Below are 9,025 nucleotides of genomic sequence, written 5' to 3' on the forward strand. Positions count from 1 at the left end.
GATAGATAGATGGATAGATAGATCTGTTCTCTCTGCTTTATAAGGGTGTACAGGAATGATCCGAGCACATCAACTCATGATCTCACCATTCCCTCGTTCTGAGGTTGCTTCTGTGGTCGCTGCTCCAATCCCAGGCTGTCTGCTCTCAGTGGGGGAGCCTGTAGGAGGGACTGCAGGAAGAAACATCAGAGGATTGTTAAACAGCTCTCCAAACCATTCAAACAACTCACCAAAATGCTTTTCAATGGCAATGCATACAGACAACCCTACAGTGGCAATGCAATGGCTTGGTACTTAAGTGGTACATCATTTGGTATACGCTTCTCTGGACTGGACTGTTAATCAAAGACTAAAATACTATTCTGGGAAACCTTTACTGTCATTAGATCTTTATGTTTAAAAAAATCAGGACATGAAACTGTTTTAATTAAGGTAAGCTGCTGCATCAAGAAGGCACTGTAATGTCAAATAAATACAGCCCTAATTATAAGGTACAAAGTCATACATCAGCAGTCTCCGAACTCAGTTAAAACACCGGGACAATTCCTCACCTGAAACGCTGAGTACGACTTTTTGAAAGAAATTCTGGGGCTTCCTTCCTTCTTTGATGTAGCACTCAAAGGTGCCTTGGTCTGCGAGTGTGACTCTGTGAAGACTGAGTGAAAAGTCACCTTCTGCTTTCTTGAGAAGCCCCGCCCTGCTGTGGAACTTAGATGCCTCCTTTCCGCTTCTTCCTTGAAATTCAAACACCACCTGGTCATCCAACCTCCAGGAAATCTCAAGCGTTTCCAAAGGAACTCCTTTCAGAGTCGGTGCAGCACAAGGCAGAGTTGCATTCCCCCCAACCTGTGCAGAAACCTGGACTGTCTGTGAAGAGACTGCATGGGGGAGACATGATCTAAATCAGGGGTGCACATTTGACACCATGGCCAGGGGACCTCCTGTAGCGCTAGCAACATTAAATTCTGGAGCCAGTAGACACATCTTTTTTTATTATTATTATTATTATGCATTAGCAACCACAGATGATTTCTCATTGGGTCTGGATTAGTCCCAGCCATACTCACCCACAAAACACTCACACGGAAATCAAGTTGCAATTACAGAACACTTAAAATACATTTAAAAGTACTGGGCATTGTATTGAAAACACAAGGACTTTTGTTTGCAAGGATAGTGCATGTTTTTTTGCGCGACTGTAACTGAACAAAATTGGACTGCAATTGTAATTTTAGCAAACAATTATGCTGGAATTGTATTATAACTGACCCCAGCACTGGCAGACAGATTGTGCATTTCTCCAGGCACTAAACAGAAGCCGTTCTCTTCATATCTGGTCTGACAATATGACTGGGAACTTACCAGAATGGAGGAGGCCCAGAGGCAGAAGAAACATTAGGTGTAGGACAGTCCTGTAAACCATGAGCAAAGAACAAGGCCTGTTGGTGAAAGTCAATAAATATACATGTGCATGATTGCATAAAGCCTGTGGAGAAGCACCTGTTTTTCATTTCACCTCCACTCAATTTGCGGTTCTCTTGTTCATCCGAAGTGCCCACTAAGACACTGAATAAATACTGATCTCTTGAAATGTGTGATTGAAATAGGCTGTCTAGTATGACTGCTTTAGATTTACAACTTGGACAACCACATGGAAATGGAGATTCTGTTAGCGCAAAACAGGTGATTTTCAATAGGATTGGGAGATTACCGTATGTGGGGTTCATGATGTGAACCCCACATTATTGTTCTTTTTTATATACGTACTGTATATTAGTTACATATCTAGAACATCGCTACTCTTTTACAAACACACATTTACTTTATTCTACTTTTTTTCCGGTATAAATATTATTCTTTCTCCCAGCCATTCTTAGATTCAAAACAACAACAATAATAAAAACAGCAAATTTTCCTAATAAATCTCCGATTCACGGCTCTGGATCCCCAATCATCAGCCCCACACCTCAAAAACGCGGTAGTTAATTACCAGCCTGCAATGCTTCTTTCACACTTGGGCACAAACCGGCTCTTGCCTGGCATGCGTGTGGAGAGTTATCTGTCAAGTACATGCACATCTACATCGTCTCTCATACAGTGCAGTACCTAAAGCTAAGATGAGATGTGTGCAAAGCACTTGTTTTGTTTATTTATTTATTTTATTTTATTTTTAAGCGTTAATGGTCATTTCACACGCAACATGGTTCCTAATCAACGAGACCAGTTTCACTTTCCATTTCAATGCAATTCACACAAACGCATTTTATTTTTCCTTGGTGAACCAAACTGAAGCGAAAGATTTAAATAACCTCTCACCCCTCCTCCCTTTTTTTGCCATTGAACTTGAGGTTATATTTAAGTAACTCACGCGTAATATTCTCATTCGTCCTTACCTGCCCATAACAATACTGTCCACGGGATAAACTCTTCTAAGCAAATTCTGCAACCAAGCACCCGTCCTATTGCTCCTCGGCCCTTACTGCTTCACCATTCACGGGTTTACCCTGGGCTTATAAATCTAAACACATCTAATATCCACATCAATATAACATAGCTTACAATATCAAATACAGAATTTTTCGATCACGTTGTCGCCTAACTAGAAAAACGCCTTTTTTAGCCGAGTCATAAACGATCCCCATGTTAACCGTATAATCGCGAAAACAAGGGCATACCCGCTCCCAAAACGTATTTTCTAATATACCGTATATGCTAGATACAGCGCCCAGCCTCGACTGTTCGCAAATGGTGCTTAAATCGCAAATACGCGGCACTCAAAGTTTGCATGCACTAATTGTTGTGGAGCAAATGTCAGGATTGGGGATATTCCTCCACGTTGATCCCCAATTACAGAGCACATGCGCAATGTAAAGGGAACGCATGCATTACACCCACAAGTCAAATTGTGACGCTGAATTTGATACGGTACATCAAGGATATTTAGGAATTAGCGTTTTAACTCCGCAGTCCGTATGATGTTTATTGTTGGCAAGCATCTTATATGTCTCTAGTTCAGACCCTAACTTGGAGGCTTGGTGGTCCAGTGGTTAAAGAAAGGGGACTTGACACCAGAAGGGTCCCCGGTTCTAATCCCCCCCCCCCCCCCCCCCCCCCCCCCCCCCCCGCTCAGCCGTTCACTCGCTGTGTGTGACCGTTGGATGAGGTGTAAAACCAAGCGATAATGGATATATGCAAGAAGAATGGAGAAGGGAAGACTTTATTATAAACCACTGAAATATAGGGAATATATAAACATATGCTGAATGGGAAAAACAGCGAGGAAGAAACAAAAGGTTAAGACACACATCATTAAATTGTTATTCATGCAGGATTGGGAGTCATGAGAATGGGTTATGTAGTGAACAAGAAACAGCAGAACATAGATTCAGGAAATGCAATACCTATATATATATATATATATATATATATATATATATATATATATATATATATATATATCAGCAAAGAAACAAAGTTAAGGGATATATAAATCACAGTATCATCAGTAAATGTGTATTGCAATTTATAAAAAGCAAAGGGAAATAGGACAAGCTGTAAGGAAAGAACTACAACAGGTGCATATATAAAGGTAGAGGGCGCTCACCATCTCCATTTAGATGGCATGTGCCAACAACACAACCCTTAAAGAACAGGAGACGTAAAACCGAGGTCCTATTGGAAGTGACTCTGCAGCAGCAACAGCTGTTGATGCATAGTTCACCCCCTAGTCTCTGTAAGTCGCTTTGGATAAAAGCGTCTGCTGAATGACTAATTAATAATGCATCTGCAAAGGTTTTAGTGCACTTTTATACCTCTGATTAGCCTATTACCAAAACTGATCTGCTGATGCGGATTTTGCTTTCTGCAATGCCATTTACAAAGACAGCAGGAGCAAAGCATTTACTATAGTAATAATATTAAATACATAAACTATCGTTTTTAAATGTGTTAGTCAATACAGTTGTTTAGCACAAATTGAATACCTTTCATTTGTTTTAAACTACAATCAAGTAAAAACATCTGTAGTCGACAATCATTTTTTGACACAGTGCCCCAATTAATATAAAATGTCTATTATTATTATTATTATTATTATTAATAATAATAATAATAATAATAAATACATATTCTGAATCTTAAATAAAACATGCACTCTTGGGAGGACGTTTTTTGGTCGTTCCTCTATCAGATTGATGGAACACACTTTTCAAGCCAGGAACCTCTGCCGGAGAAGGACGTCAGCGCTTGACTACTGCATACGTCACATCGTTTTGGGGTCTATCTTTTTCCTTTTTCCTCTTGGGAGTTTTTCCCAGATCCAGACTAGCGTAATCTACACCACTTTCTTCTTCCTGCAGTAAAAACGAAACCAAAAGCGACATCAATTGACGCATTTCTTGAAACCATGACTGCATTATTAAGGTTGTAGCTATTAGTAAAAATAAATAAATACAGATATAAATAAATATAAGACAGCAAGGAAGAGGGAACTTAAAAACGCATTATAAAACGTATCAGCGATAAAGGCGAATACATCTAATCAATTAGATAAAAGTCTTGAGCAGTTATAATTAAAAAAGGCACCTGTACAACAGGATGTGACTTGTTCTCCTCGGTCTTCTCTTTGTGTGTTCTCGCACCCTTAGCACCTGTTCAGACATTTTGAGAACTTTATGAAGCAAAACCAGGTCTTTCTATAAGGTGATATTAAACGTTGGGTCATGAGAAAGTATTCCTGGGTAGCTATAAGCACAGTATACCTGTCACCCAGCACGCTTTAAGAATATATGATTAAATAAAGTTACATTTAAGATGGAAGCTCTAGTCAAAACATTTGTCTAGCGTACCTAATTATGTGTCTTATTATCCAGGGGTTAATTTTTAAACAGAAAGATACCAGATCTTATCATTAAGGGAGAGGAACTGTGTTTTTGTTTCCAGAACGATTGTATGACCTTGACTTACAGCGGCTCCCATACAGTATGTGCTTCTGATTTTCATCTGCTTGTGGGGTCCAACCCTTATTGCTGGTATCGGTAGCGGTTTGCCCTCCTTTGCCTAGCCGTGTTGGCACAGATTCATAAGGTTTGAACAATGCTAGTTTTTTGTATCACATAACTATAATAATTCTGATAGCTTTTTAAACCCTTCTATTAGGTTTCGGGTCTACTTGACTCGACTCTAGTTTCCAATCAACTTAAATGCTATTTTTCTTTTCATTTTCTGTATAATATTTTATGACTTTTCCTAAGTTGGGGTCATGAACTTATACAGAGAAAACAGAACCTTTGAGATGTTTAATTTTTTTAAATCGGTCATGTATGCAAATAAGATGTTTCGGGTCACCATGACCAGTGGCATTTATCTGTGTAGATTTGTGTGCAGGAATAAAACACACTTCTTCAATTTGTTATTATTATTATTATTATTATTATTATTATTATTATTATTATTATTATTTATTATTATCATTTCTGAAAATTGCTGCACCTGTCTGGAGATATTTATAAACAAAAAACAAACAATACAGTATATATCTACAAGGCAGAGCCTCATTTTCTCTGTCAGTGTTGCAACAGCATCTCACTGGTAAAGACACTCCAAAATGAGATCCCAGGCTGGCAGTCAAATAAGTTTTATCACAGCTCCTGGACTAAAAGAGCATAAAAGAGTCAAACCTTTGCAAATAAAAACAGTTAATCAATTTAATACAAGTAGTTGGGAGATTGTTCAAAGTACCTCTTTTTTGAAAGTAACAGACAAAGGCAGAGGAGGCGACCACGAATAGGAAGGAGACGCAGCCCAGCAAACTACAGCACAGCGAACTACAGCACAGATGACTGTTCGATCCTGAGAATCAAAAAGAGAACGATCAACCAAGAATTTCAGTTAAGGAGAAGTCCTTGCTTTCTAAGATCAGTTATAAGTGTATCTGCATATCCAGTTGCAATCGCAAATAAACTATTTTCAATCTGTGGATTGCTGTACTTACTCAAGCTACTGCATTCAAGTTAAGCCCTGAATTAGAACACGTTTTCTTGACCATACATCTATGATACTAAAAGCTGGATATGAGATGTGATGTTTTTAAAAATGACAAGGGTTGAGCCACTGCAGCAACTGAGTTAGTAAATAGAAAATATCTACACAAAATGACAGTTACGGAGGGTTCAGAAATGATAGCTGTAGAATTTTTTTAAGTGTTTTTCAAAAGCAGAAACAGGGCATTAATTCTGAAGTTCTCCCATAGCTGTTTGCTCCACAAAGGGGCTAGAGAAGAGAAGGAGTGGGCACAGAGGAGAAGAGAGCAGTAGGCAAGGGTCTTGAATTGAATGTGAGCAGAGAGGTAGCCAGTGGAGGGTGAATAGCAGAGGGGTATACAAATTATACATAAGATTGAAACATCTTTGAACCAAGCCCCGGTCTACAAGCAGAGCAGTGGCTCCTAAAGGCCACAAGGACCACCTAAACTCCTCAGAATGACCCCATCAAGGGCTGGTCAGACCACCAGAGACATTATAATCTCCACTGCAGCCAACATTCACCCACTCTGTGCTGTCTGTCAAGTCTACTAAGTAATTACTGTTTTTCATTCCCCTAATAAATACGGCTTTACAATACCATTGTTAGTTTCTGTTTTCGGTTCTGACGTTGAGTTCTGCGCTAAAAAAGAAATAAAAATAATGTATGAATTTTTTTTTTATGAATTTCAATCTATGTTTAAAATGTGTTATATTTATGTTTTTTTTATTATTATTATTTTCATATGTCCATCAATCCATAATAACATTTTTAAGGTAAAAAAGGGTTATAACTGAGTACATAAGTATGCATATATAACTTACATATTTAATTAATTAATGTTAAAAAATATTGAAACCATATCTTAGCTGAACATAATGTATCAGCTCAATAACAGTAAAAACATGTTTAAAACTCTTGCTTTAGAAAACCGATTTTGCAATTGACATTTTCTGATACAACAGATTAGAAAATCCTAATTCTTCCGCTCGCAATTACATATTTTGAAAAATAATGTCTGTGGAAATTGTGATTTCTCTTTTTTCACTCATTGTTCAGTCATCTGAATAATCCAATCAGTTACTGCCGCCCTTTGAGGATGGTATGCATCAAATATAACTGACATATGGTCCCTGGTCAGAGTATTTACCCTCAAAGTCTGATTGTGCTGAAGAGTGTCCAGATAAAGATTCATCATGATTGAATAAGAGCTTCTCTATCTACATGAAAAGATTGCGTGACATGCAGCCAGAGAGACACACATACAAACAGACAGCCTCCATATACCCCTGCATTATAATACAGTAAATAACTTGTGGTAAAGAATATACATCAGACTTTAACAAGGACTTCTCCAGATGTGATTTAGAGTGGCGTTCAGACAAGCAACAGACGGATCCTTCACACATATACCCAGATCATGATAAAGTGTTCTCTAGATGAATGTTAAAATTAGGTGTGACAAACAGATGGACAGTCTGACAGAGAGCCTTCATATACCCTGAAATGATGATATATTCAACACTTTATGTTAAATAAGACCTGTGCATCTTTCATCAACACGCACCAAGCATTACTGTAGTATGCCAAACTCTAAAATTACATTTAGAAAGAAGATATGCTTAAGAATGTAATCGCGCCATACAGAGATATGATAGGCGGGACATACACATGCATTCTGTTCTTATATTAAGTGATAATTAGAGAAATCTTACCCAACACAAGTTTTGTTAAATTTCCACATTTCATTTCTCCTCTCACTCGAACCATGCAGAAATACAAAGCAAAATCCTGCTGAGAAACGTTGTCTATCCTCATACTGATAGTCCAGGTCGTGCGGTTCAGCAGGGGGTAAAAACGAGATTCACTGAAGCCGTTGAAGTATGTAGGGTTTGTTGTATTGTCTATTAGTTTTAAAACACCCTGAAATATGTGAATTGGAGCTTGTTCTGGATAAAGTACAAACCAAGAGGTTTCCCCGTCGTGCTTGATGTCACAATTTAGAGTTATATTCTCTCCAGGAAGGACCTCTTCAACAGCCATTGACTGGACTTGGTGTTTCAGATCAGAACCAGCTAAACAAAAAAAAAAAAAACACAATTTATTATTATTATTATTATTATTATTATTATTATTATTATTATTATTAATAATAATAATAATAATAAGTACACAAAGGTGCATTTGTAACATCAACTAAAATTCACTTGTCATTTTAAAATTAGAATTCATTGATGCTTTTGACATTTTTAGATCCCTCAAACAAACTCACTCTTAGAAAAAAAAGGTTTATCTAGAACCATTAAAGGTTCTTTGCACCGATGTCATGGTTTTAAATGGTTTAAAAAGAACCACATGATAAAGTATAGGGTTCTTCACACACACAAAGGTTCTTCAAAGAACCTTGACAACATCCAAAGAACTTTAAGAACACTTGTGCGAGTGAGTTGCCTTTATAAATTACAAAAAGAGCAGTAGAAAGGTTACATGGTAGCCACCAATCTTTGAATCTATGATAAATCTTAACAATATACAGTATAATCTCTTTATATAATTATGATGGTTCACCTTTGTAGCAGATTGTAGTGGGCGAACAGGACTGAAATGCAATTTTTGATTGTGAAGCGCAATTCTTTTATGAAAGAGTTACATTTGCTTTCATAGTAAAATGTGCTGCTCATCTCTGTCTTGAGAATCTTGTTTCATTCTTATTTTAAGCTCATATTTGTCTCACATGTTTCTTGTAAAAGTTGAAGAAACGCAAGGTTGGCATATCTTAATGGGGCACGTTTTTTAAATGAAAGCCTTAAAATACATTGGAGCCACACATAGCAATTAAAACGCAAAAGAGAAATGCTTCAAATTCAATCACTTCAAGATTTATAACATTTTGATTGAAAATTGCACAGAACTGCACTTTTATAAAAACACAAGAATGGCACATGAGTCCACAAGAGGTTTGATTTTCAAAGATTTGTAAGGCAGCAAAACAGCTAAGTCATAT

At 37.4% G+C, this 9,025-nt stretch overlaps 2 protein-coding genes across 3 annotated transcripts; both read right to left on the reverse strand.

Moving 5' to 3' along the window:
- Positions 1–31: 31 nt before the first annotated feature.
- LOC121304370 (CD276 antigen-like) lies at positions 32–3,046 on the reverse strand. Of its 2 annotated transcripts, none has more exons than XM_041235472.1 (4): positions 2,394–3,046; positions 1,363–1,439; positions 552–878; positions 32–170 (listed from the first exon to the last, which is right to left on the reverse strand). In XM_041235472.1, the coding sequence occupies exons 1-4, from the start codon at positions 2,399–2,401 to the stop codon at positions 70–72; spliced, it is 513 nt and encodes a 170-aa protein (XP_041091406.1). In that variant the 5' UTR covers positions 2,402–3,046; the 3' UTR covers positions 32–69. The 2 variants fall into 2 exon arrangements, with proteins under 2 accessions (XP_041091406.1, XP_041091407.1); XM_041235473.1 differs by having other exon boundaries at positions 1,363–1,412; positions 2,394–3,031.
- A 1,076-nt stretch (positions 3,047–4,122) lies between these two features.
- LOC121304366 lies at positions 4,123–8,090 on the reverse strand. Its single transcript, XM_041235465.1, has 5 exons — positions 7,737–8,090; positions 6,622–6,663; positions 5,740–5,850; positions 4,585–4,649; positions 4,123–4,352 (listed from the first exon to the last, which is right to left on the reverse strand). The coding sequence occupies exons 1-5, from the start codon at positions 8,062–8,064 to the stop codon at positions 4,239–4,241; spliced, it is 660 nt and encodes a 219-aa protein (XP_041091399.1). The 5' UTR covers positions 8,065–8,090; the 3' UTR covers positions 4,123–4,238.
- Between the last annotated feature and the right edge of the window lie 935 nt (positions 8,091–9,025).

This window comes from Polyodon spathula, chromosome 37 (genome assembly GCF_017654505.1).
Source record: "Polyodon spathula isolate WHYD16114869_AA chromosome 37, ASM1765450v1, whole genome shotgun sequence".
NCBI lineage: Eukaryota > Metazoa > Chordata > Actinopteri > Acipenseriformes > Polyodontidae > Polyodon > Polyodon spathula.

Excerpts from the sequence above, each read along its gene's own strand:
- LOC121304370 (XM_041235472.1), bottom strand. Across the intron at positions 879-1,362 it reads TCTGGGCCTCCTCCATTCTG|TCTCTTCACAGACAGTCCAG; the intron begins GTAAGTTCCCAG and ends TCCCCCATGCAG. Across the intron at positions 171-551 it reads AGTCGTACTCAGCGTTTCAG|TCCCTCCTACAGGCTCCCCC; the intron begins GTGAGGAATTGT and ends TTCTTCCTGCAG.
- LOC121304366 (XM_041235465.1), bottom strand. The coding sequence starts at position 8,064 with ATGGCTGTTGAAGAGGTCCTTCCTGGAGAGAATATAACTCTAAATTGT. Across the intron at positions 6,664-7,736 it reads TTTAACAAAACTTGTGTTGG|CGCAGAACTCAACGTCAGAA; the intron begins GTAAGATTTCTC and ends TTTCTTTTTTAG. Across the intron at positions 5,851-6,621 it reads GAAAACAGAAACTAACAATG|GATCGAACAGTCATCTGTGC; the intron begins GTATTGTAAAGC and ends TTTGATTCTCAG.